The following is a 15214-nucleotide window of genomic DNA, read 5'->3' as shown; positions in this document are numbered from 1 at the left end:
CGTTTAATTATGGACGTTGTGTTGCTAATTACTAGTATTATTCACTGCTATTGCAAAAAACAAAACAAAAAAATATAAATTAGCTGTCGTGGCATATATATTGCTGCTCTCTGGGGATTTGAAGTGCTTCTTTTATCCTCATTTGTAAGTCGTTTTGGATAAAACCTCTAATTATAAAAAAAGTCACAGCTTTTCTTTTCTCTATCAAAAGTCATTGAAATTGCATTAAACATTTTTTTTCCGAAAATGGATGAACGATTTTTCATTTTATGGATTAAGATTAGAAAAATAAGCTATTTAGATTAACCTTTCTTTATTCTGTAAAAGTCTTAAACCTTTCGTCTGAGTTTTAAATAAAGCTATTGTCATTTAAAGCATGTTTTTATTATGTTATATTGTTTTATTCAGACTCTCCAAGATTTTAAGAGTCCAGTGGTCTTTGAGAATATGAGTGATCTTTGAGAAAAGAAAAGGTGTGTATTTATTTTCACAGCTAAACACACAATTTAAAGCAAATTATGCCATAAATTTTGACAAAAGCTATCACAAATCAGTCATTTTAGAACACAGATCAAGTCATGGAGAGACTGTTTGTTGTTTTATATGCATTTTATTTAGATCATATTTTTATTTAAAGATAGTCTTAGTTTGTTGTTTCAAGGTTAAATGCAGCAAATCTCAATAAATATCAGATCAGCTCGAGTTATTTTACAATTATTCTATTTAAAATCACTGTTTCAAGATGAAACGTGTACGTTTTAATGACTGAGACAATAATGATAATTAAAATAAAAGTATGAACAGTCCTCCAGGATTTTACTTTGTTAAAATATATATCTGCCACTTAAAATGACTGATCTTGTGACAGCTTTTCTGAAAACCGATAGCATTATTTGCTTCAATTCTTGTGTTTTGCCCTGAAATAGAGCTGCACAATATATGGTTTCAGCATCGATATCGCATCCTAGAATCTGTAGTGTTCTGTTTTGATTAGAATTAACCAGGAGACAGTGCTTAACACAAGCAAATCTTAATCCTAATGTATTTTTAAGGCTGAATGATGCTTACATTTTTTTAAGATTGAATGACTGTGTGAGATTTCAAGCTAGTTTAAACCATTTAGGCACAAGAAATTACAAAATACTCAGCTTTAACAAAGATTAATTGTGTTTTTTATTACAACAAAGACTATACCATGTTATTTTACATTTGATTACATCACAGTGCTATTTTACATTTGACCTCAATACTGTTAGAATATCCACAAAGCACTATTTCAGTTGTATCTTTGACCTATTGCATTCATTTATGCTTGCGATTTGTTTATTTATACTTTATAATAAACACACTCCCTACAAAATGAGCACAATGCTAACTTATAAATTATTTCCAAATAGTTTTTTCATTGATGTTATGAAATTACATTAATATCTCAATATATATGGCAGAAAAACAAAATAGTGTGATGTCAGTGTTATCCAATATTGAATATTCACAAAAATCCATTAGTCTCACAAAATCCTGGAGAGATTGTAGGAAATGAGCAGATTTAAAATGCTAATCAAGCACTATAAAACATGTATTAGTCCTGACAGCATATGTTTTAGGTCAGTGTAACTTATTAAACCAAGTTAATCATGTTCTAACTTAATTTTATCAGTTACGCGAGCTATTTTAAGTCAGTTCAACATAATATAAGTTCAATGGACTCATAATATTAATTTGATTCAGCTTGATTTGATTCAGCTTAATTTGATGAAGGCAACCAGGATTTTTTTTTACAGTGTGGATGTTGTGTGTGTTTTTTCTCTCTCTGCAGTGAGCGTCTTCACTTCTACACCTGTGTTTTTGGCGGCTGACCTTTCGGGCTCATGTGTGTAAAATCAGGCGAGAGGTTTCGGGTGTGATGGGACGTCAAACGCCTGGTCCCGGGAGCTTTGACCTTTAAATCTGGAGGATCTTCAGCTCAGGTTCAGCTCACGGTCAGAGTTCACCTTTATCACAGCAGAGCAACACGTCAGGAGCAATACTGTACACCTGTATGACCCGTTTACCCTACTTTACACCGCTGACCAAACATTCACTTCATCTGTCTGGCTGTGTTTGTTCTGTGTGCTGCGCAGTCATGCTGTTTATACTGTAGCACTTCAGCTTAAGTTCATTCATACTGAACATTCTGTGACCATTTACAGTGTAAAAATATCAGTAAATTTACAGTTTTCCATATTTTGATCAATGTTTTATTTTCTCCTGTCTTTATGCTTTTGAATTGCATTATAGGACCTTAATCTTTCCTCAAACAGCTTTTAATGTTGATGTTTTTAATAGTTTAAAGTGACATATTGTCTGTATTAGTGTTTGAATTATGGTTTTAAAAATATGGTAATACACTTCCAGTATCTTTTCTGTATTTACAGCCTAATTCTCTAAATAATAATAATAATAATAATAATAATAATAGATTTGCTGAGCAAAGATAAATCGTCATTAATCACATCCAAAATAAAAGTTTGTTGACATATTATGTGTGTGTATTATATATACATAGTTTCCGCTACATTCATTCTTCCATGGCGGGGCGCCACGCCAAAATTCATCCTGCCACGGCTACATTACAGCTTCTCATTCAAAACATTCAATTTTTTTAATAGCGGGTGATAATCGCACCAAAACGTATTAAAAGGTAAGTGAATTATAACAGCGCAATCTTTTCTGTAACCGACCGTAGTAGTGCTGTGCATCATTTGTTTAACACTTTAAGGTTACGTGCTGACTGACTGACTGGCTGACTGTGACAGGTGCGTGATGCGTCAGGCCAGCAAACACGACGTATAGCCGTTTCACTTTATTTTAGGACGCATTAATAAATATTCCTAGCAAAGGTAATAAATGCTGGAGACCTACTCGTTACATAAACGCACTAAATCGCACCTCAGCAGCGTTTATTTGAGAGCGCACAAGAAGATCTGCGCGCTCTTGAAGCAGCTTATTTTTGAGGGGGCGTGCAAGAAGTTTTGTGCACGGGCACGTGCTCGTAGGCTATTACATAAATGCGATCTCGACTTCTAATACTGCGCTCCCGACATTTGTCATTGAAATAACGCCACAGGTAGCTGGTAGATCTGTGTAAAAAAAGGCCTGCCACCACAGCTGGAAAAAATCCTAGAGGAAACACTGATATATATATATATATATATATATATATATATATATATATATATATTACACACATACGAATTAAACTATACCAAACAATTTTGTTACATAGATATTTAAATGTGTATATAATTTGTATCATACACACATAAATGTTATATCTGAAAATAAATATACATTTTCTCAAATATATGCATGCACATGTGTATTATATACATAATAAATATACACAGTACACTCATTTAAATTATGTCTAAACACACTTTTATTTTGAATGTGATTAATCGCTATTTATTTTTCCCAGAATAATAATAATAATAATAATAATAATAATAATGATAATAATAATACATTTTTATTTGTGTAGCAGTTTGTATATCACAAAAAATGTGACTCAAAGTGCTTCACAAGCATAAGCAAATATTAAAAACATAATTTATTATACTATTTACCCAGCAGGCACACAACGTCATAAGATGTTAATATTAGGTTAGATTTAGGTTGTGACATCAGACATTCTATGTCTAGCCAGCGTCAATGTTATTTTGATGTCCAATAACGACGTCAAGTGACGTTGATATTTGGTTGATTTTAGGTAGTGTTGGAAAGTGACCAAAATCTAACGTCGAGCCAACATTATATTGACATCAAATACTGACATTTATTCGCCAGGTATGGCAACCAAAATTCAACGTCTGATAGACGTCATAATGCCAACATCCACACAATGTCAAGCTGTAACATCATTAGACGTTGATATTTGGTTGATTTTAGGTTGTGCTGGAAAGTAACCAAAATCCAACGTCGAGCCAACATCTCAACCAACATCATATTAACGTCAAATACTGATATTTATTCGTCAGGTATGGCAACCAAAATCTAGCCAGCGTCTAAGGACAATGTTATTTTAATGTCCATTAACGACGTCAAATGACATTGATATTTGGTTGATTTTAGGTTGTGTTGGAAAGTGATCAAAATCCAACGTCAAGCCAACATCATATTGACATCAAATACTGACATTTATTCACTAGGTATGGCAACTCGAAATTCAACGACTGATAGACGTCATAGTGGCAACATCCACACAACGTCAAGCTGTAACATCATTAGACGTTGATATTTGGTTGATTTTAGGTTAAACGCTGGACATTGACGTTGGATTTTGACGTGAACAAAATTCAACGTCCCCACGGCGTTAGGGTACTACATCAATCTGATGTCATGTTGACGTCCTGTGTCTGCTGGGTATTGTTTCAAACTACTAAATTGTCAATAAAAGTTACTTTGTTAAAATTCACTGTTGAATTTTCAACATCTAAAGTCAAATAAGCAAAGATTAAATAATGTCCCATAATGCATTTCATAACTGAAATAAATGAACAAAAAAAAAAAAAAAAACCCTGTGAATTACGGCATACGGAAGCTGTTAATTAACTAATTTTGTCACAAACTTGTATGAATATCTTACTTCTCTTAAACACAAGATAATTTATTTCCAAAAATGTTGGTAACCGGTAACCATTGACTTCCATTGTTTTTGTTATTTTTTCTATGGAAGTCAATGGTTCCAACATTCTTCAAAGCGTATTCTTTTGTGTTCAACTGAAAAAGGAAACTCATATAGGTCTGTAACCAGTTGATGCAGAGTAAATAGTGAGTAAATTCTCATTTTTTTGGGTGAACTATCCCTCTTATAAAAGCCAAAATATCCACAAAAGAGCTAAAACTATTTTATTACAGATTACCTTATGCACTGTAACAGATGAAACAACGACAGGAGATTTGCATTGGTTTTATTGTGCGAAACAATCATCTCATTTAGAAGATTTGAAATGTTCATTATTTACAGAAGACAAGAAAGCCGAGCACATAAATGATAAATAAATAAAGAAATAATACGTCAAAAATGATATTAATGTATCACATACAAGTGCATCAAAATAAAAACAGTTGTAGTCACTCAACCCTTATTTGTTTTTCTCATCTGGGTTGAATCATTGTCACTGTACAAAGGATTGAATCAATCTTAATCAAGTAAAGATTTAAATCAAGTTAGTGCAGGTACTAGTTCTCCATCAGCTATTTTTGGCATAAGGTGCTTTATTTTGTCATCTCGTTGTTTGATTTTTACATAAAAAATGTTTCTAAAAGAAGTCTCTCATGCTCACCAAGGCTGTAGTATTAATAATCTGAAATATTCTTATCATTGTGTTTTCTCTGTGCATGGATGTTTCAATATAATTTATTCCTGTGATGTGATGGGATTTTTCCATGTCAGATCATCCTCTGAAATCATTCATATATTCTGATTAGATGATCTAAGAAGCAGTATATTCACATTTTTCAGCATTAAAATACATTTACATTTAGTCATTTAACAGATGCTTTTGTCCAAAGTGGCTCACGGTTGAAATAATTTGATACGTTTGCTTTGTTTTTGGAATTATTGATGAGTAGAAAGTTAAATATATATTTTTTGTGACTATCGTTTTTGATCAATTTAATACATCCTTGCTTAAAAAAGACCAAATGTTTAAGATCATGTGAAACACAGATTCAGTACAGCTGAACGAAAAATCGAGTAGAAATTTAAATTCTTTATCAAGTTTTTCCCAAGTGATGTTTAACAGAGCAAGAAAATCTTCCCATTGTTTCTTACTATTCTTGTTTAATGCTGGACAAGTCATATTTATTATAGTTTAGCTTGAATAAAAGGGATTTCAATATTATAGACTATATTTTGAGGTCAGTATTTTTATTATTATTTTCTGATTGGTTACAGAACAAACTGTTGTCCAATGACTTGCCAAAATAACAAAGACAAAAAAAAAGTTTTGTAAAAAAATAAAAATTTAAAATCTAAATTATGTTCAAAAACATGTTTAAAAAATTAAAGCAAATCTTTTTTTGACACGTATTTTCCAGATGTCCTCGCTGCAGTCTGTAACCAGGATGACATACTGGACCAGGTCCAATACAGAGTGGACATTGTACCGCCCACTAAGGTAACGCCAATGCTATTGTGATGGTTGGGTTTAGGGAAGGGGGGAGGTGTAGGCAATCATCAGTTATGTAGTGTAATGTGTGGATTTTTGTGTGTATTTATATAGCACATTTATCGTGTATGACCATACACCCAAAGCACTTCACAATCATGAGGGGGGTCTTTCCACACCAGTGTGCAGCATTCACTTAGATTATGCGATGGCAGCCACACGATAATGGACCTCACCATGCACCAGCTATAGGTGGAGTGGAGAGACAGTAATACATATGGGGATGATTGTGAGGCCATGATGGATAAGGGCCGATAGAGGGACTTTGGCCAGGACACCAGGGTTACACCCCTACTCTTTACAAGAAGTGCCATGGGATTTTTAATGACCACAGAGAGTCAGGACCTCGGTTTAATGTCTCATCTGAAAGAGTGGATCTGGTCCAGCACATCACCTGACCGCAGCGAGGACTGTGTCCATATTTTGGGAAATGCATTGAAAATTAAAAAACCTCAACAATACACTCTGGGCGAACTTACTACCCTTTCGTTATGTTCGGGATGAAAAGATTTGCTGTTATACTCCATATAACACCATATAAAATCCAGAAACTAAGTTATTTTTGCACAGGTCTATCTAAAGGGTTAATGCTGCCAACTGATGATCAAGACTAGGGCTGTGTGGTTTGGGGAAAATATCTAAGTGTGACTTTTTTGGCAGATTTTGCGATTTCAATGTGATTTGTAGCTTCTTACTGCTCAAATGCACTGAGTATTAGTTAAAAAAGGAACTGAAAAGATATTAAATTATATTAGTAAACAACTGTGAAATTGTACTTTGCTTGCTACTAGACTGAGTGTCACTGGCAATACTTCAGTTGACTTTTAACAAGACGCTCCTCATATAGCCGTGGTGTGGTGCTCCTCATGTGGTGCTTTTTAGATGCTGGTTGTTGTATTTCCTCATGTTGTGCCCACAATTCTACGACAGCATGTGACCTGGTTTTATTTAGTGTCTGTGACTTTGAAACCAAAATATTCCCATATTACTGACGTGCTGTTTTTCTTTGATATTGATTCGTCTAGTAATGCTTTTGAAGCGGCAGATGCTATCATCCCACTCGTTCACGATTTCCTGTTTGTTTGTTTTTATTGTGGGCGTTCCGCATAGTTTGGTTGCTCAATTCTGATTGGGCAGAACGTAAGCGTGCTCACTCGGTCAGCTAGTAAGACTGCAGTTTGCTCTGGGTGGGGGAAGTTTAATTGCAGCCTCTTGCGATTAGCTAATCGCTATGTTTCAAAACGCAATCGCGATTTAGTTTTCGATTAATCGCACAGCCCTAATCAACAGTAAAAATGACAATTTAACCTCTTCCCAACAGGGAAAACCACCAACAATCAATGCGTGATTATTTTCTGCATGGCCTTGCAATTAAAAATGTGGTTATAATGGAGGTCAATGGGGCAAAAACAGCCTCCAACAGTAAATTAGGGAGAAAAAAAATGAAATCTTATGCTGCACTAAACTAACAATGCATCAGCGGCAGTGCTGTTACTAATCTTTTACATGTCAAAGACTAGTAAAAGGTAAAAACATCCAGTCCACAATTACTTTTTATATTGAAAATATGCCATTTTGCATGTTTTTTTCACCAATTCAGTGACATCATTTACAAAATTGGCAATTAAAGTGTCAAAATCCTGTATTTTTAACAAACATTTAGTAGTTTGGATCAGGGCTGAGGTTGATTAACAGATTTATGCCAAATATATATATATATATTTATCTAATACAATTTTACAGCAGTTTAATTTGGTAAATGTTTTTATGCGGAAGGGTTGTGAATTTAATCAGTGCACTAGGGTTAAACATCACTTGTGAAATATTTAAAAGCTAATTAAAAATGGACAATATTAATAGCAATAGTTTAGACTTCAGCTGTACATCTGAGCATTTGCCTGCTAGTTTTGTCCATTGTGTGTGTGAGATCTCTTCTACACCAGTGTGTCAGTGGTTGTGAGGGGGCTGCCGGGACAGAGTGTGTCCAGATGTTGGATGGACGGGGGTCTGTTGGGTGTTTTGGAGCACAGAAGGACACTTGAATCCGCTTCACACTTTGTGGTCCTGCTGTGCCACAGAGCTTCAGCGCTGCCTGTCAACACCTCCGTCTTCACCAGCGGGTTCAGCTTCATCAGCGCGTCCAGAGAACACTTGCGTCTGTCTTTACCATCATCTTCATCATCATCATCGTCTTCATCTTCATCATCTTCAGTTTCAGAGAAGTCTTCAGCTTTAGTTTCTCCAGGAATTGCATTGACCATTAGCGGCTGATCCTTTTTGACTGACAGATCCAGAGGTCCTTCGTTGGATCGAGCCGTCCGCTCTAGTGCCTGTTGAATATGCGAGAGCTCCGTGCGGATCTTGCCCAGGTGTGCCCACAGATGGCACTGCTCCGGAAGGGACGCGGCGCGCTGCTCGGTGAGCTGGTACTCCTGTAATAATGTGCCGAAGTCCTGCAGGAGCGCCGATTCTCTCTCCATTCCTCTCTGTCTGGCCTCCAGCTGCTCAGACAGATGCAGCGGGGACGAGCTGGCGCTGCGGGTACACACAACGTTTCATTAGATATACAGTTGAAGTCTAAATTATTAGCCTTTCTGTGAATAATGATTAACAGAGCAGGGAATTTTTCACAGTATTTCCTATACTATTTTTTCTTCTGGAGAAAGTCTTATTTGTTTTATTTCAACTAGAATAAAACAGTTTTTAATATTTTAAAATCATTTTAAGGTCAATATTATTAGCCACTTTAGGCATTATTTTCATTCAATTGTCTACTAAACAAACCATTATTAATTATTAATTATCCTAACTTGCCTAATTAAGCTAGTTAAGCCATTAAATGTCACTTTAAGCTGAATACTAGTATCCTGAAAATCAGTCAAATATTATTTACTGTCATCATGGCAAAGATAAAATAAATAAATCAGTTATTAAAAATGAGTTATTCTAACTATTATGTTTAGAAATGTGTTGGAAAATCTTCTCTCTGTTGAACAGAAATTGGGAAAAAATATACTGGAGGGATAATCATTCTGTATAATTAAATAAGTAATAATTAATATAATTATTCTAATCTATTATAGTAGAATAAATTATTAATTAATTATTAACAATAATGATTATTAATATTGAATTATCTAATTTAATTATTAATTTTATTAATAATTATTAATAATTAAATTTATTAATTACTCTAAATACTTACCTATAACTCCAAACCAAGAGAACCAATAATAAATTTGAGGTTAATTGACATTTGAAATTTTTACATTTAAAATTGTATTTATCTTATATAAAATAGCCAATACTATTTAATAATCTGTCAGTCCAAATCCAGAGAACCAATAATGATTTTGATGTTTAATTTATATTAAAATATAATTTTTTTTATATCAAGTAGTGGATAGAAAGACCAAAGTTAACCAGATTCACACACAAAAAAATAGATACTGTATATGTTTTTATTTATTTTTATTACAGTTTATTGGCATTACTTATAAACAATATATATATATATACACTATTATTTTTTAATTTCTTCCTGCGTGTGACCAATATTTTGGTGACATTTTGTTTCCTCTGAGCAAATTTTGAGTATTTTTTTATATAATGTATGGGCAAAAGGTAAACTAGGCGCTTATAATGCTATTTATTTGAAATAATTTTTACTTCATAACTTTCTTTCTTTCCCTCATTTTCTTTTCAGCTTAGTCCCTTTATTAATCAGGGGTCGCCACAGTGGAATGAACCGGCAACTTATCCAGCATATGTTTTACGCAGCGGATGCCCTTCCGGCCACAACTCAACCCTGGGAAACACCTATACACACTTTTTCACACACATTCTTATGGCCAATTTAGTTTATCCAGTTCACCTGTACCGCATGTGTTTGGACTGTTGGGGAAACCGGAGCACCCGGAGGAAACCCACGCCAACATGGGGAAAACATGCAAACTCCACACAGAAATGTCAACTGACCTAGCCGGGGCTTAAACCAGTGACTTTCTTTTGCTGTGAGGCGATTGTGCTTCCCACTGTGCCACCGTGACACCTATTTCAAAATTTTTGTGTGCTGTAATATTCCATTATTAATAAGTAATAGTGTCTCACCTGTTGTGCATGGGCATCCTGCTGGACATCAAGGCAGCGATGGATGCAGATTTCTGAGTGTTTTTCAGAGACTCGAGGCCGATCTCCAGCGCTGGTTTCTTCTCCACCGGTGCACCATGGGAGTCAAACCCTGCCATTGCTGTTCTCTTCAGACTCGACGCCTCCTGCTGCCAGCCGCTCTTTACGTCCCGTGCCCGTACTCGCTCCTGCAGTGCCCCGAGGCTCGGCTCTGGGGACGAGTGTGTGGGGGATGTCCAGACTGCAGCCGGGGAGCTCTGGCTGGACGCCGGCCGCAGCGCCGGCACCTTCCACAGGCTCAGTTTTGGAGGATATGAAGGCGGCTGAAGACCCACAGACGGAGCTTTAATGAGTTTACTGGCTTCAGATGCTGATGAAGAAGGAGTCGCTCCAAATGTGTGTTCACACAGGAATGGATAATACAGATGAGGAGGGAGCAGAGGCCGCTCTGAGTGTCTCTGTGAGTGCGCTAGCTGTGATGCTAGGAACGGTAGTGGTGTGTTCGATGGGTTTGCATTGCTCAGCGTCGGATTTAAATATGACAGAAGTCCTGGAGCCAAAGGATAGCCCACACCGAGTAAAGATAGATTGAATGCTGGCGTATCTGAGCATTCGATTTGACTCGTTGAGACTGGAGGATAGCAGGGTAACGATGGAGCCGCCACGTCTGGTTTTGGCTTCACATTGGATGTTTGATTGCTAAGTATGCGCCATTGTTCTGAAAGCAGCGCGGCCGGGCCCGACAGACATGTTTTTGACAGCCTGTAGTGTCTCAGCTTTGACTCCACCTCCACTGAGCGCCGCTCGCAAAAGTTGCTCTTCTAATGAAACATGTCCGCCATCACCAATTCGGCTTCTTGTTTTGATGGCTTCGATCGTCTTGAACACGCTTCTGATAGGTTTTCTGCATTTGCTTCTTGGATGTCTTCATCTTTTTCGTCTCTTTTATTAGTTTCTTCCTCCTCCAGATTGGCTGATGAGTGCGAGGGCTCGTCTGGGGTTGTCGCCTGCTCAGAGTGAGCTTTCGCTGGGCTTCGAGAGCGGACGGCTGCCTGCTGGAGCCGGAGCTGGTCTTTTTTATAGGGCCAGTCGGACTCGATTAGCAGCGACAGGGAGTTTTTGCACAGGCTGTACTTCATGTGGTTGTACAGGTGGGATTTCTCCATGCAGGTGAAGGGGCACTGGAAGCATTTGTAGTTGTAGGGTTTGCCCCATGGCCGCGGGATGTAGTGCGGCTTTTTGGGTTTGCGCTCTTTGTGTTTGCAGCCCACTTGCTTGCAGTTATCCTTCGACATGGTGTGGTCTGATTCAGAGGAATCCAGGATTCTCTTAAAGATGGGTTTCTCTTTGTGTGTGTGAAGTGTGTGTGTGTGTTTATGAGTGCTTTTTATGGCAGGTTTGCAGTAGGTGTGTGAGGATGATGTTGTAAATTGTTCACTTGTGTTTGATCAGGAATGGGATCACGTAGAAATGCTGCCATCAGATTTCAGCTGTTGAGGAAACATAATAAAACCATTAAACTTTTGACTATGAAATATTAAAGGGCACCTATTTTACCCCCTTTTCAAGATGCAATATAAGTCATTTGTGTTTCCAAATGTGTGTGTAAAGTTTCAGCTCAAAACACCCGTCGGATTATTTATTAGACCTTTCAGAATGTGGGAATTTTCAGCTCTAAACACATTGTAGCTGTTTTTGGTGCCTGTGCCTTTAATGCTGGTTTCTTCCCACCCACCAATTCCCACGTGCATGTCAGAGTGTGCGTCAATCTCCGCCTCGGCTGCGTCAGATAAACAGCACAGTGACAGACATGAAGGAAGCAGACCTCACGTAACATTTGTGAGAAATACTACAGTAAGAACTTTCCCAACAGGTATTTGATGTATTTGTTGTGGAGTTAATTCAAGCCTTCACGCATCTGTAATTATAAAATCGTAAAGGAAAACGAAGCGTACTCGTAATTTTACGAGGGTACAATTTCAAATTCTGTCTGTTTCTCTCTTTCCCTGTGTGTTTGTTCTATATTGGTGATTGTTTATTTACTACATTGTATTTAGCTTATTCTGGTTTATTTAAAGTTGATTAAATTATTAAATTATTGTTGTTATTAAATGATTATAGAAATATAAAATTATTATTATTATAATAATAATGATAATAATAATAATAATAATAATAATAATAATAATGATAATAATGATAATAATAATAATAATAATAATAATAATAATAATGATAATAATAATAATAATAATAATGATAATGATAATAATGATAATAATAATAATAATAATAATGATAATAATAATAATAATAATAATAATAATAAGAAGAAGAAGAATAATAAGAATAATGATAATAATAATAATAATAATAATAATAATAATAATAATAATAATAATAATAATAATAATGATAATAATGATAATAATAATAATAGCAACATTTTAATGGTCAGAATACTAGTGATTAGGTTAGTAATCAATTAGGATTGTAAACAGTGTCTACATATGAGTGACAGGTGGCAAAAAAACAAGAGGAATAAAAGTCACATGTGCATTTAATATTAAAATATGGCAAACATTCCCAGATGAACTGTTCATAACAATACAACATGGCATGAGGAAAGAGGCAGCGACTTTAACAAAGAGAAGAGATAACGAGAGGTGTTTTGCTTTTCTCAGAAGTGCCGAAAGTCCTCTATCTGCCACCTTTCATTATGTCCAGTGTGTGTGTGTGTGTGTGTGTGTGTTTCTGCACCTGTGCATCTCTCATGTTCACTGTAGGTTTTCAGCAGGACCCTGAAGGTCAGCTTTAGGCACATCCCGATAAAGGGCAGAGGGACGCCAGTGTGTGTGTGTGTGTGTGTGTGTTAATGAGAGATTGGCATCGCGCCCACAGGGCATCGTTAGCTGAGGAATGTGGGTCAAGGCAGATTGACTGCTCTTTTGCCCACTCCATCAGTGTGTCCAGCAGCGTCATCTGTGTCCCTCACACACACTCCTGTACATCTCTGAACTCTCCGCAATTACAGTGGAGTTCTTCAGTCTACAGTCAAAGATGTTTCTGCTTTTATCCTGGCATTTGGGTTTTCTTTTTAAACACCGTCTGAGAGGGCCGTTCACATATCGCGTCTAAGAAGCTTGTGAAGTGCGAGGTGCATTTTTAGAATTCTTTTTTATTATTTATTTCAATTAAGGTGCCACAATGTACAAGAGAGTGTGCAAATAATGCACAGTGCATTGTTTATTGTCCAGTTTGAGGTGCAACGCTTCTTTGAATTTTGACAATTGGCCTGTTTACACCGTAACAATAACCGTAACAAAACTTTAATTTATTTGTTATTGTTGCTAGAAGGGATACAGCTACAGTCAAAGTTATATTTATATATCATTCATATTAATAATAATATGAGTATTATTCATATAATTGATTAAATTAGCCATTAATTGAATTAACATCTACCCCTACCCTAAGCCCAAACCCAACCATCACTAATGTAAAATTGTAATATACCAAGTATTATTTATATTATTATCAATTACCCATTAAATTGTATTTTATTAAGGCCTACCCCTAGCCCAACCCTAAACCCAACCATCACCAATGTAAAAACAGTCATTATATTGAGTAATATTCATGGAAGTTATTAAATTACCCATTAGATTGTATTTTATTAACGTATAACCCTAGCCCAACCTTAAACACAACTAACACTAATGTAAAAACAGTAATTATACAGAGTATTATTCATATTATTTATTAAATTACCCATTAAACTGTATTTTATTAAGGCCTACCCCTAGCCCAACCTTAAACACAACCAACACTAATGTAAAAACAGTAATTATACAGAGTATTATTCATATTATTTATTGAATAGCCCATTAAACTGTATTTTATTAAGGCCTACCCCTAGCCCAACCTTAAACACAACCAACACTAATGTAAAAACAGTAATAATATAGAGTATTATTAATATTATTTATTAAATTATCCATTAAACTGTATTTTATTAACGTATAACCCTAGCCCAACCTTAAACACAACTACACTATGTAAAAACAGTAATTATACAGAGTATTATTCATATTATTTATTAAATTACCCATTAAACTGTATTTTATTAAGGCCTACCCCTTGCCCAACCTTAAACTCAACCAACACTAATGTAAAAACAGTAATGATATAGAGTATTATTAATATTATTTATTAAATTACCCATTAGATTGTATTTTATTAACGTAAAACCCTACCCCAACCTTAAACACAACCATCACTAATGTAAAACAGTAATAATATAGAGTATTAATAATATTATTTATTAAATTACCCATTTAACTGTATTTTATTAAGGCCTACCCCTAGTCCAATCCTAAACCCAACCAACACTAATATTAAAAACTGTAATTATACAGAGAATTGTTCATATTATTTATTAACTTACCCATTTAATTGTGTTTTATTAATGTATAACCCTACCCCAACCCTAAACCTAGTAAATGTGGCGTCTGTTATAGGCAACCATCAACCGTTTTCTCAGAGGATGACAAGCTGACAAAACATTGTTGTCACTCTGATACAAGTATTAATGATGAAGAAAAGTAAAAAGCACTGCAGTGTATGGGTGCTCTGTGTTTGTCTGTGGTAATCAGTCTTATTACTGAATGTGTATATTCCACACAAAGTGTGAAGCTGATTAGTTAGTTGTAGTCACATGACTCGCAGTGCGCTCACAGCATTCAGAAAAGTTGTTGTCAGTGTCACTTTTCATAATTCACAGTATTTCGAATATATAAGTTTAAGTATAACTTTTCACTTAAGTATAACTGCACTTTTGTGCAGGTTAAAAGAACCAAAACAAAAGGAAC

At 35.5% G+C, this 15214-nt stretch overlaps 1 protein-coding gene across 1 annotated transcript; it reads right to left on the bottom strand.

Moving 5' to 3' along the window:
• Window positions 1–8149: 8149 nt before the first annotated feature.
• prr35 (proline rich 35) lies at window positions 8150–11638 on the bottom strand. The gene is given in 2 exon segments (XM_056450171.1): window positions 8150–8750; window positions 10326–11638. Coding segments are annotated over 2 exon segments (1914 nt in total).
• Between the last annotated feature and the right edge of the window lie 3576 nt (window positions 11639–15214).

This window comes from Danio aesculapii, chromosome 24 (assembly GCF_903798145.1).
Source record: "Danio aesculapii chromosome 24, fDanAes4.1, whole genome shotgun sequence".
Lineage (NCBI taxonomy): Eukaryota > Metazoa > Chordata > Actinopteri > Cypriniformes > Danionidae > Danio > Danio aesculapii.
The sequence above is the reverse complement of the archived record's forward strand: the minus strand, read 5'-3'. Positions and strand labels throughout refer to the sequence as shown.